The sequence below is a fragment of the Bufo bufo genome, chromosome 11, assembly GCF_905171765.1.
Source record: "Bufo bufo chromosome 11, aBufBuf1.1, whole genome shotgun sequence".
NCBI classification, from domain to species: domain Eukaryota; kingdom Metazoa; phylum Chordata; class Amphibia; order Anura; family Bufonidae; genus Bufo; species Bufo bufo.
In genome coordinates, this window is record NC_053399.1 from 63,781,894 (window position 1) to 63,795,772 (window position 13,879).

Here is a 13,879-nt window from a genome sequence, read left to right on the forward strand (position 1 = left end):
CTGTTAGGGGTTAAAAAAAACACATCTCCAGCCTGCCAGCGAACGATCGCCGCTGGCAGGCTGGAGATCAACTCTCTTACCTTCCGTTCCTGTGAGCGCGCGCGCCTGTGTGCGCGCGTTCACAGGAAATCTCGCCCATCGCGAGATGACGCATATATGCGTGACTCTGCGCAGGGCTGCCACCTCCGGAACGCGATCCTGCGTTAGGCGGTCCGGAGGTGGTTAAAAAGGTATATTTTAGATTTATGGGAAGGTTTTCTGGATTATTCTGATTTATACTTCCTTGTGTTTCTATATGCTGCTGAGGCGGTTTTTGTGTTGATGAGTACCCAGGAACAGGCAAAGGGAGAGAGCACCACTATGTCGGAGCCCATGTATGTGAAGGATGACAGGCAGGTGAGAGTATACAGCCATATATGCTTGTATGGAGCATAAATAACTGGACATGGCATATAGACTAATTCCACTGGAAATCGGTCAACCACAATATTATCATCATCAAAATATATACATATATCTATCTATATCTATCTATATATAAATATAAAATGTAAAAAAAGAGCAGCACTCAATGCAGGATAAAATAAAATCCGCAAAATGTATTCACCCATGGTGTGGCAACGTCTCAGATCTACAATTGAGAAATGCTGAATTGTAGAGCCGAAACGTTGCCACACCATGGGTGAATAAATGTAGTGGATTTTTTTTTATCCTGTGTTGGAGTGCTGCTCTTTTTTACATATTATATTTGGGGAGAACCAAGCATGCTGCAGATTGTGTCTGGCCGATTCGCCAGTTGTCCGCTGAAACAGCTATACCATAGTTTCACACCGGTGGAGGGAAAGTAGCCTAATTAGAACAAGGAATGAGGAGATCTCAGGACCCATGTGAGGTACAGGCCTGGGTCTAGCTTCGTTAGAAAGAGGTTGTCATGTCCTATATTAGGTCATTTTTTTACATTAATCATGGGATATTCCCTTTAAACAAGTAAATCCCTAGAAACCTTCCCTTGTCCTTTACAAAAACATCCATATACACAATACATATTGTAACAAATCAAGAGCAACTTACCGCTCCTGTTTCAAAGCATATTCTAACATTTTTATCCTTCTAACTAGGTCCTTCTTCAAGTTTTCTTGACCTTTTCTTTCACCTTGAAGAAAGGCTATCCGTGCCTGAAAAACAAAAAAAGGAACCTTTTCAGAAAACATCCCTGAAAATGCAATTGCTTATGAACACAAACCTAGGACGATGCTGTTCTTAAAGGGGTTGTCCTGGCTTTTTAATATTGATGACCTATCGATAGGATAGGTCATCAATATTAGATCGGCGGGGGTGCCGGGTGTCTGGCCCGCGTCGATCTGATATTGATTACCTATTCTGAGGAACAACCACTTTAAGCTGGCTAAGGCCCCTTTCACACAAGCAAGTTTTCCATGCGAGTGAAAAGTGTGAAGTGAATGCATAGCACCCGCACTGAATCCTGACCCATTCATCTCTACTGATCTGTGTACAAGTGCGCTGCGTTGCATGAGAATCGCAGCATGTTCTATATTCTGCGTTTTTCACGCAGCCCTGGCCAATGGGGCTTTAGTGAAAAACGCATTGTAATCCGGATGCGATGCGTGTTTCACTGATTGTTGCAAAGAGAGGTTGTTTGTAAATACTCTGTTTTTTCACGCGCGTGAAAAACACATTAAAACGAATTGCACCAGGTGGAAAAAACACTGAATGCAATTGCAGAAAAAACTGACTGAACTTGTTTGCAAAATGGTGCAAGTTTCACTAAACGCCCGACACAATCCGTATCAATCGTGTGTAAGAGGTCTTAGGCCCCTTTCACACGGGCGAGTATTCCGCGCGGATGCGATGCGTGAGTTGAACGCATTGCACCCGCACTGAATACCAACACATTCATTTCTATGGGGCTGTTCACATGAGCGGTGATTTTCACGCATCACTTGTGCGTTGCGTGAAAATCGCAGCATGCTCTATATTCTGCGTTTTTCACGCAACGCAGGCCCCATAGAAGTGAATGGGGTTGCGTGAAAATCGCAAGCATCCGCAAGCAAGTGCGGATGCGGTGCGATTTTCACGCACGGTTGCTAGAAGACGATCGGGATGGAGACCCGATCATTATTATTTTCCCTTATAACATGGATATAAGGGAAAATAGCATTCTGAATACAGAATGCATAGTAAACTAGCGCTGGAGGGGTTAATTTTTTTTAAATATAATTTAACTCACCTTAGTCCACTTGATCGCGATGCCGGCATCTCCTTCTGTCTCCTTTGCTGAACAGGACCTGTGGTGAGCATTAATTACAGGTAAAGGACCTGTGGTGACGTCACTCCGGTCATCACATGATCCATCACATGATCTTTTACCATGGTGATGGATCATGTGATGACCTGAGTGACGTCACCACAGGTCCTTTACCTGTAATTAATGCTCACCACAGGTCCTGTTCAGCAAAGGAGACAGAAGGAGAAGCCGGGCAGCGCGATCAAGTGGACTAAGGGGAGTTAAATTATATATATATTTTTTTTTTAACCCCTCCAGCGCTAGTTTACTATGCATTTTGTATTCACAATGCTATTATTTTCCCTTATAACTATGTTATAAGGGGAAATAATACAATCTACAGAAAACCGACCCCAAGCCCGAACTTCTGTGAAGAAGTTCGGGTTTGGGTACCAAACAGGCGTGATTTTTCTCACGCGAGTGCAAAACGCATTACAATGTTTTTCACTCGCGCGGAAAAATCGCGGGTGTTCCCGCAACGCCCGTGTGAACCCAGCCTAACAGGTGTGTACAGTCGTAGCCAAAAGTTTTGAGAATTAGATAAATATTGGAAATTCGAAAAGTTGCTGCTTGAGTTTTTATAATAGCAATTTGCATATACTCCAGAATGTTATGAAGAGTGATCAGATGAATTGCATAGTCCTTCTTTGCCATGAAAATTAACTTAATCCCAAAAAAACCTTTCCACTGTATTTCATTGCTGTCATTAAGGCTACTTTCACACTTGCGTTCAGACCGGATCCGTCTGGGGTCTGCACAGACGGATCCGCTCCTATAATGCAAACGATGGTATCCGTTCAAAACGGATCAGTCTGCATTATATTTCAGAAAAAAAACTAAGTCTAAAAGTTAGTCAGACGGATCCGTCCTGACTTTGAATTGAAAGTCAATGGGGGACGGATCAGTTTGAAATTGCACCATATTGTGTCAACCAAACGGATCCGTCCCCATTGACTTACATTGTAAGTCTGGACGGATCCGTTTGGCTCCGCACGGCCAGGCGGACACCCGAACGCTGCAAGCTGCGTTCGGGTGTCCGCCTGCTGAGTGGAACAGAGGCCAAGCGGAGCCAGACTGAGGCATTCTGAGCGGATCCGCATCCACTCAGAATGCATTGGGCCTGGACGGATGCGTTCGGGGCCGCTTGTGAGAGCCTTCAAACGGAACTCACAAGCGGAACCCTGAACGCAAGTGTGAAAGTAGCCTAAATGACCTGCTGAGATCATTTCAGTAATCGTCTTGTTAACTCAGGTGAGAATGTTGACGGGCACAAGGCTGGCGATCATTATGTCAGGCTGATTGGGTTAAAATGGCAGACTTGACATGTTAAAAGGAGGGTGATGCTTGAAATCATTGTTCTTCCATTGTTAACCATGGTGACCTGCAAAGAAACGCGTGCAGCCATCATTGCGTTGCATAAAAATGGCTTCACAGGCAAGGATATTGTGGCTACTAAGATTGCACCTCAATCAACAATTTATAGGATCATCAAGAACTTCAAGGAAAGAGGTTCAATTCTTGTTAAGAAGGCTTCAGGGCATCCAAGAAAGTCCAGCAAGCGCCAGGATCGTCTCCTAAAGAGGATTCAGCTGCGGGATCGGAGTGCCACCAGTGCAGAGCTTGCTCAGGAATGGCAGCAGGCAGGTGTGAGCGCATCTACACGCACAGTGAGGCGATGACTTTTGGAAGATGGCCTGGTGTCAAGAAGGGCAGCAAAGAAGCCACTTCTCTCCAAAAAAAACATCAGGGACAGATTGATCTTCTGCAGAAAGTATGGTGAATGGACTGCTGAGGACTGGGGCAAAGTCATATTCTCTGATGAAGCCTCTTTCCGATTGTTTGGGGCATCTGGAAAAAGGCTTGTCCGGAGAAGAAAAGGTGAGCGCTACCATCAGTCCTGTGTCATGCCAACAGTAAAGCATCCTGAGACCATTCATGTGTGGGGTTGCTTCTCATCCAAGGGAGTGGGCTCACTCACAATTTTGCCCAAAAACACAGCGATGAATAAAGAATGGTACCAAAACACCCTCCAACAGCAACTTCTTCCAATAATCCAACAACAGTTTGGTGAAGAACAATGCATTTTCCAGCACGATGGAGCACCGTGCCATAAGGCAAAAGTGATAACTAAGTGGCTCGGGGACCAAAACGTTGACATTTTGGGTCCATGGCCTGGAAACTCCCCAGATCTTAATCCCATTGAGAACTTGTGGTCAATCCTCAAGAGGCGGGTGGACAAACAAAAACCCACTAATTCTGACAAACTCCAAGAAGTGATTATGAAAGAAGGGCCAACACTGCAAATACTGACTCTTTGCATAAATGTCATGTAATTGTCGATAAAAGCCTTTGAAACGTATAAAGTGCGTGTAATTATATTCACTACATCACAGAAACAACTGAAACAAAGATCTAAAAGCAGTTTAGCAGCAAACTTTGTGAAAACTAATATTTTTGTCATTCTCAAAACTTTTGGCCACGACTGTACACTGGTCGGTGGATCCAGCTAAGAATGTAAAGGCTGGGCATGCACCCTAAATAGCTATACATGATTCAGAGCTCGTCAGACTGACCACACGCATGCATACGCAGTTGGGAAAAATATGCTGAGAGGGCTATGTGGGTGCCAGACACCTATGACTAGTTTTCTTGTAAAGAAATTGTTGATATATGAAAATAAATTACCATAAGTGAAATAAATTCTTATAAAACTGTTTCTCATGAGGCCATGACCCCCGGTTCAGAAATCTGCTCTGCCCTTATGAAGCAGAGGAAGAAAACTGCTTTTATAACTACTGAACAGTAAATATGTGAAATTTACATGATATTAGGTAATTATTAGGTAAAACACGAGTTATATTTATGGTAACCAGAATACTCCTTGAAGGACCAAGCCATTTTTCACCTTAACCCCTTCCTATGACGTACTACTACGTCATGGGAACCACTGCGTTCTCGCAATTTGACGTAATAGTACGTCATAGTGATCGCGCGGGCGCCGGAGCGCTGCGCGCACGATCACTGCAGGGGCCCAGCAGTCCGTGGTAGCCGGGCCCCTGCTGTATCCGCCGGCATCGCTGTGAAAGCCGATGCCGGCGGATTAACCCCTTCTATGCCGCAGTCCGCACTGATCACGACATAGTAGGGGTTTGTGTCGGGTGAGTGATCGCATCGAGTCCCTGCACTGCTGTGGCGGGGACCCGATGCGACACAAGGCAGCCCGATGCTGTGCAGAGGCTGACCAATGCCTTGCATGGAATCGGGAACTGCCTTCTACAGGTGCCAAGGAGATCCAGCCCCAAGCTGGGTCTCCTAGGCAACCTGTTCGTGTATGACTCAGTGTCATGCACTAACAGGCAATGCAATACAATACAGATGTATTGTAATGTATTGCAGTGGCGACACCCAAAAGTGATGATCATAAATAAAGTAAAGAAAAAAAAGTAGTGTTTTAATAAAATTAATAAAGTAAAATGCCCCTTTCCCCTTATTTTATAATAAACATAAAACATATTAGGTATCGCCGCGTCCGTAATGACCGTCTTTATAAATATATCACATGATCCACCCTGTCTGATAAACACCATAAAAAAATAAATAAAAAAAAAGACATTTGTCACCTTACATCACAAAAAGTGCAACACTAAGCAATCAAAAAGGCGTATGTCCCACAAAACGTATCAATAAAAGAGTCACCTCATCCCGCAAAAAATTAGCCCCTACCTAAGACAAATTTTTAAAAAACTATAGCTCTCAGAACATGGAGACACTAAAACATCATTTTTTTTGTTTCAAAACTGCTATTATTGTGCTAAAGTGAAATACATAAAAAGAAATATATACATATTAAGTATCGCCACGTCCGTAACAACCAGCTCTATAAAAATATCACATGACCCAACCCCTCAGGTGAACGTAAAAAAAAATAAAAAGCAATTTTTGCCACATTACATCATAAAAATTGCAACAGCAAGTGATCAAAAAGGCGCATGCCCCCCAAAATAGTACCAATCAGACCGTCACCTCAAAAAAAAAAAAAAAGCTATGGCTCTAAGACTATGGAGACACTAAAATCATTATTTCGGTTTCAAAAATGCTATTATTGTGTAAAACTTAAATAAGAAAAAGTAGACATATTAGGTATTGCCACGTGCGTAACGATCTGCTCTATAAAAAAGTCACATGACCTAATCCCTCAAGTAAATGCTGTAAAAAAAAAAAATTTAAACGGTGCCAAAATATCAATTTTTTTGTTACCTTCCCTCACAAAAAACTTAATATAGAGCAATTAAAAATCATATGTACCCCAAAATAGTACCAATAAAACGGGCACCTTATCACGTAGTTTCCAAAATGTGGTCACCTTTTTGAGTTTCTACTGTAGGTGTGCATCAGGCGGGCTTCAAATGGGACATGGAATCTAAAAACCAGTTCAGCAAAATTTGCCTTCCAAAAACCGTATGGCATTCCTTTCCTACTGCGCCCTGCCGTGTGCCCGTACAGCAGTTTACGACCACATATGGGGTGTTTCTGTAAACTACAGAATCAGGGCCATAAATATTGAGTTTTATTTGGCTGTTAAAGCAAAATATAGTAGATGGCGGCTCACTATATCCAAACACCATACTTACCTATAGAAATAATACTTTGCAGCTTCAGGTGATAGAGTGCCTGTTCCACCCCATATACTTACCTGATCAATTTGGCTGTTAACCCTTGCTTTGCTACTGGAAAAATGGATTAAAATGTAAAATCTGCCAAAAAAGTGAAATACTGAAATTTCATCTCCATTTTCCATTAATTCTTGTGTAACACTTAAAGGGTTAACAAGGTTTATAAAATCAGTTTTGAATACCTTGAGGGGTGTAGTTTCTAAAATGGGGTCATTTTTGGGTGGTTTCTATTATATAAGCCTCACAAAAGGACTTCAGACCTGAACTGGTCCTTAAAAAGAGGATTTTGGAAATTTTCCGAAAAATTTCAAGATTTGCTTCCAAACTTCTAAGCCTTCTAACGTCCCCAAAATATAAAATGTAATTTTCAAAATGATCTAAACATGAAGTAGACATATGGGGAATGTAAAGTAATTACTATTTTTTTGGAGGTATTATCTATTATAAAAGTAGAGAAATAGAAATTTGGAAATTTTAACATTGTTCTAACTTTTTGGTAAATTTGGTATATTTTTTGGAATACAAATGATTTTCTTTACTCATTTTTACCACTGTCATGAAATACGATATGTGATGAGAAAACAATCTCAGAATGGCCTGTATAAGTAAGGCTACTTTCACACCTGCGTTCGGGTGTCCGCTCGTGCGCTCCGTTTGAAGGGGCTCACGAGCGGCCCCGAACGCATCCGTCTGGCCCCAATGCATTCTCAGTGGAGGCGGATCCGCTGAGAATGCATCAGTCTGCCAGCGCTCAGCCTCCGCTCAGTGAGCGGACACCTGAACGCTGCTTGCAGCGTTTGGGTGTCCGCCTGGCCGTGCGGAGGCGAGCGGATCCGTCCAGACTTACAATGTAAGTCAATGGGGACGGATCCGTTTGAAGATGACACAGTATGGCTCAATTTTCAAACGGATCCGTCCCCCATTGACTTTCAATGTAAAGTCTGAACGGATCCGTTTGCATTATCATGAACAAAAAAAAAAAAAAAAAATCCGTTCTGAACGGATGCAAGCGTTTGCATTATAGGAGCGGATCCGTCTGTGCAGACACCAGACGGATCCGCTCCTAACGCAAGTGTGAAAGTAGCCTAAAAGCGTTTTAAAGTTATCACCACATAAAGTGACATGTCAGATTTGCAAAAAATGGCCTGGGCAGGAAGGTGAAAACCAGTCCGGGGTTGAAGGGGTTAACTCGCTTCAGCAAATGGCATTTATCAGGTAGATAAAGTTAATACAAGGCACTTACTAATGTATTGCGATTGTCCATATTGCCTCCTTTGCTAGTTGGATTCATTTTTCCAGCACATTATACGCTACCCGTTTCCATGGTTACGACCACCCTACAATCCAGCAGCAATGGTCGTGCTTGCATACTATAGGAAATCGCTCCAGCTTCTCTGGTGGCTGGGAACGTGGAAGCACACTTGGGTTAGTGCATTTTCCTATAGTGTGCAAGCATGACCACTGCTGCTAGATTGCAGGGTGGTCGTAACCATGGAAACAAGCAGTGTATTATGTGATGTAAAAATGAATCCAGCCAGCAAAGGAGGCAAGATTGGTAATCACAATAAGTAAGTGCCTTGTGTTAAAGAGGACCTTTCACCTGGAAAAACATTGTGAACTAAGTATACAGACATGTAGAGCGGCGCCCGGGGATCTCACTGCACTTACTATTACCCCCGGGCGCCGCTCCGTTCTCCCGTTATAGGCTCCGGTATCTTCTCTCACTAAGTTATAGTAGGCGGGTCTTCCCTTGTCCTGTGGGCGTCTCCTTCTCCTAGGCTGCAGCGCTGGCCAATCACAGCGCAGAGCTCACAGCCTGGGAGGTTTTGTTGTAGCTTTTTCTGTTTCTTCAGCTTGCTCAGGCTCACATCTGCTTCACCCGTTACTTGCTCTAACTGCTTTCTGTGTCTTGATGCTGTCTGTCTGTATTTGTCTCTGTTAGGGGTGCACCGAAATTCCGGCGGCCGAAAATGGGCCTAATCCATTCCGGCCGATATTAGTACATATCGGCAGAAAATATGGGGTTTGGGATTTGTCACCCACCAAGTAGCGGCGGGTGTATCAGCTGTGAGGGAGGCGGGATTGGGGGCCGGCGTCTGCTTTTATGATGACAGCGGGGCCCGTGCAGTGACTGTATTCTACTACACGGGCCCCGCTCACTGTATAATCGTATGTCTAATAGTTAATTGTAATTGTATGTCATCACATAAGGAGCGCTGTGTATTACCGGTACTTACAACTACAAGCGCTCGCCTGCTCGGTAGGTAGCAGAGAGGAGGCAGGCCGGGAGGACGGACGCTGGCAGCGTGAGTCACTACTTTATGCGCCGCCCACTTTATGAATGAAGCAGGCGGCGTGGGCGCATAAAGTAGTGACTCACGCTGCCAGCGTCCGTCCTCCCGGCCTGCCTCCTCCCTCCTCTCTGCTACCTACCGAGCGGCGAGCGCTTGTAGTTGTAAGTACCGCTAATACACAGCGCTCCTTATGTGATTACATACAATTACAATTAACTATTAGACATACGATTATACAGTGAGCGGGGCCCGTGCAGTAGAATACAGTCACTGCACGGGCCCCGCTGTCATTATAAAAGCAGATGCCGGCCCCCAGCGTGTATTGAGGGTCATTCACTACAGGGACACTGTTATGGAGGGGATCTGTGGATGACACATAGCATAAGATGCTATATATGTGTCATCCACAGATCCCCCCCATAACTGTCATACACAGATCCTCATAACAGTGCCATCCAGAGACCCCAATAAGAGCCACCCACAGATCCCCCATAAGTGTCACCCAGAGATTCCCCCATAAGTGTCACCCACAGATCCCCCATAACAGTACGTCACCCACAGATCCCCCATAACAGTGCGCCACCCACAGATCCCCCATAACAGTGCGTCACCCACAGATCCCCCATAACAGTACGTCACCCACAGATCCCCCATAACAGTACGTCACCCACAGATCCCCCATAACAGTGCCATCCACAGACCACAATTAGTTCAAAACCCACCAAAAGCACACCTTTTGGTTCAAAATATTTTTTTTCTTATTTTCCTCCTCAAAAACCTAGGTGCGTCTTATAGGGCGAAAAATACGGTACATAGATTCAGTAAGAATCCCCAATTCTGTGGGAAGCCATCCACCTAGATATATATTAAAATGATGATTGCCCTGATGTACAGGAGGCTAATTGTGTCTTAGCCTCCAGGAAGATAAAGCTGACTGTCACTGTACTGTAACAATTTTCGCGCCCATCCGACATTTTGTTGTTTCTAAAAATAGTGCCATGAGTCTGACTAGCACTCAGACTCAAATGTAAATAAATATAATTTACAGTTTCGGTTTTCGGTCAAGGGCATCCTGAATTTTCGGTTTCGGACCAGAATTTTCATTTCGGTGCACCCCTAGTCTCTGTATTACCGCGTGTCTGTCAGTCCGGAAATCTTACAGTCTGCCCATGTTTTTCACTACATAGCAGTCACTATTTTCCATATCTCTATTAGGTTCTGTCTTTCTCACAAACATCAGAGGACGCAGAAAGAGAAGCAGACCTGGAAGACGTGTCACTATCAGATATGCATTATACTTAATTGCACCATACACACCAACGCTACAGGAGTTGAGAAAATACCCCTTTAAGGACCAGGCCAAATTTTGGAAATCTGAAATGTGTCACTTTATGTGGTAATAACTTTGGAACGCTTTAAATTATCAAATACATTCTGAGATTGTCTTCCCATGACACATTGTACTTCGTGACAGTGGTAAATTTGAGTTCATGCATTAAAAAAAAAAATCCAAATTTACCAAAAATGCGGAAAAAGTTGCAATTTTCAAAATTTCGATTTCTCTGCCTTTAAGACAGATAGTGATACCTCATAAAATAGTTATTACACTTTATGTTGGCATCCATTTTAATCTTTTTTCCCTATAAGGCAGTGAGGGTTAACAGCAAAACAAAACTCAATATTTAAAACCCGGAGTCTGTGGTCGTAAACTGATGTATGGGCACACAGCAGGGCTCAGAAGAGAAGGAGGAACGTATGGACTTTGGAGGGCAGATTTCACTGGGATAATTTTAAGTTGCCATGTCGCATTAGAAGACCCCCTGATGCACCCCTACAGTAGAAACTAGGGGTTGGCGATATGGCCTAAAATTTATATTGCGATATAATTTTAAGCATGTGCGATATGCGATATATTGTTTTGAGCCTCTTATCTGCTCCCCCCCCAGCCTCTTATCCGCTCCCCCCCCCTCAGCCTCTTATCCGCCCCCCCCCCTCAGCCTCTTATCCGCCCCCCCCCCCCTCAGCCTCTTATCCCCCCCCCCCCCCTCAGCCTCTTATCCGCCCCCCCCCTCAGCCTCTTATCTGCTCCCCCCCCCTCAGCCTCTTATCTGCTCCCCCCCCCTCAGCCTCTTATCTGCTCCCCCCCCCTCAGCCTCTTATCTGCTCCCCCCCCCTCAGCCTCTTATCTGCTCCCCCCCCCTCAGCCTCTTATCTGCTCCCCCCCCCTCAGCCTCTTATCTGCTCCCCCCCCCTCAGCCTCTTATCTGCTCCCCCCCCCTCAGCCTCTTATCTGCTCCCCCCCCTCAGCCTCTTATCTGCTCCCCCCCCCTCAGCCTCTTATCTGCTCCCCCCCCCTCAGCCTCTTATCTGCTCCCCCCCCTGGTAACTCAAACCCACCCACCCCTCCCTCCCCAGTATTAATCATTGGTGGCAGTGGCCACAGGGTCCCCCTCCTCCCCCCATCATTGGTGGCAGTGGGCAGTTCCGATCGGAGTCCCAGCAGTGTAATGCTGGGGCTCCGATCGGTTACCATGGCAGCCAGGACGCTACTGAAGTCCTGGCTGCGATGGTATGTTAGTGAGCAGCATTATACTCACGTGCGCCGTGGCCGCCCCTTCTTCTCATAGGTCTGTGCGGCGCATTGCTAATGCTATAAGCCTTAGCAATCCGCCGCACAGACAGAAGGAGCGACCGGCGGCCACGGCGCACGCGAGTATAATGCTGCTCACTAACATACCATCGCAGCCAGGACTTCAGTAGCGTGACTCCTGGCTGCCATGCTAACCGATCGGAGCCCCAGCATTACACTGCTGGGACTCCGATCGGAACTGCCCACTGCCACCAATGATGGGGGGAGGAGGGGGACCCTGTGTGATATGGCCGACACATTCATTGGCCACAGTCCCTCCCCTCCTCCTCCTACTCTGTCCTCATTGGTGTTCAGCGGCAGCCGCGCACAGTGGGGAGGGAGGGACTCCCTCCTTCTCCCTCCACTGTGCCGGCCGGCGGGCTCAGGAGAAAATGGTGCGCGCAGAGAGCGCGATCATATCGCGGTCCGGCGATATGGCGAAAATCCATATTGTGGCCCAAATTTATATCGCATATCGCCTATACCGCCCACCCCTAGTAGAAACTCCCAAAAAGTGACGCCATTTTAGAAAACTACAGAATAAGGATTTTTTTTTTTTTCCGCAATTCCGTATCCAGGCAGCACATAGTGTGGCCCTATAGAAATAAATGGGTCCGCAATTCCATTCCGCAAAATGCGGAACAGAATTGCGGACGTGTGAATGGAGCCTTAGGGACACGGACACTGCATTCCGCAATTTGCAGACCACACATCACCGGCACTATAATAGAAAATGCCTAATCTTGTCCGCAATTGCGGACAAGAATAGGACATGTTCTATTTTTTTTGCGGAAATGGAAGCACAGACGCGGAAGTGCGGATCCGCAAATGCGGACAGCATATCCTGGCCCCTTTGAAAATGAAGGGGTCTGCACCCGTTCCGCAAAATTGTGGAATGGACCTATTTTGCGGACGTGTGAATGGACCCTTATCTCAGCATCTTAAATGCTCCCTGCTTCTCAGAGAAATGCATAGCTGAATCATGGCTGAAGACGACTTTAGAGAAGCCCAAACATAACTGTTCCTTCACAGTAATGATTGTACAGCACGGCCATTATGCAAACTTCTTTTTTTTACTCCGGTACAGGTCACTTATCTCTGTATACACTATTAGGCCACTTTCACACGGCAGTGTGCTGGCTGGGCCTATGTTGCAGACCACAAATTGCAGTCCGCAATGCACAGGCACCAACCATGGGGCAGCCGCATGCAGATCGCGGACCCATTCACTTGAATGGGTTCCGCGATCCGTCCGTTCTGCAAAAAGATAGAACAAGCTTTATATTTTTGCGGAACGGAAGCACTCCGTATCGCTTCTGTGTGGTTCCCTATCTCCGGATCTGTGAACCCATTCAAGTGAACACGTTTGCATCCGTGATGCAGAATGCACATGGCTGGTGACCCGTGTATTGTGGAACAGATGTTATGCGGCCCACAATACGGCTACGAAACGAATACATTCGGGTGAAAGAGGCCTTACACAAAGAATGCTATCAATCACTGATAACAACTCCCTGTGTACAACAGAAGTCAGAAAGAGGAGAGATATAAATGTATAAATTACAAGAAAACACTACATATATGTATAACCATGCAGACCAGGAAATTCCCAGAAGGCATGGAGTTCAAAACGTAACACTTCATCATCATAAAATCTACCATAAATAGGGAAAAGCCAGAAGGACAAACATTGCCCTCCTAACAAATATAACAATAATGGGCAGAAAAGGCAAATTGGCGGAGGTAATGTAGGGATGGCAAGCAGAGCAAAGACAGGGAGACAAAGCTTTCCCAAAATGCCTCGCCTACCCCTGACCACAGGGAATCACCCTGATTGTGGGTGAACCCTGTCAGCACCCTAGTAACCTCTAAGCGGGCTGACACGTTTCACCCAGTCGGGTTCATCAGGAGACAAAATCAGCCAATAGGGTAATTATCAGAACAGATACTGCAAGATACCGGCCCTAGCACCAAGGGC

General features: G+C 45.5%; 1 protein-coding gene across 4 annotated transcripts in view; it reads right to left on the reverse strand.

Moving 5' to 3' along the window:
- Positions 1-13,879, reverse strand: part of STRN3 (striatin 3) — a 97,346-nt gene that overhangs the window by 74,563 nt on the left and 8,904 nt on the right. For all 4 annotated transcript variants that reach the window (XM_040411178.1, XM_040411176.1, XM_040411177.1 and 1 more), the window contains exon 2: positions 1,072-1,175. In XM_040411178.1, the coding sequence (XP_040267112.1) occupies positions 1,072-1,175 (104 nt within the window). The remainder of the gene's footprint in view (positions 1-1,071; positions 1,176-13,879) is intronic.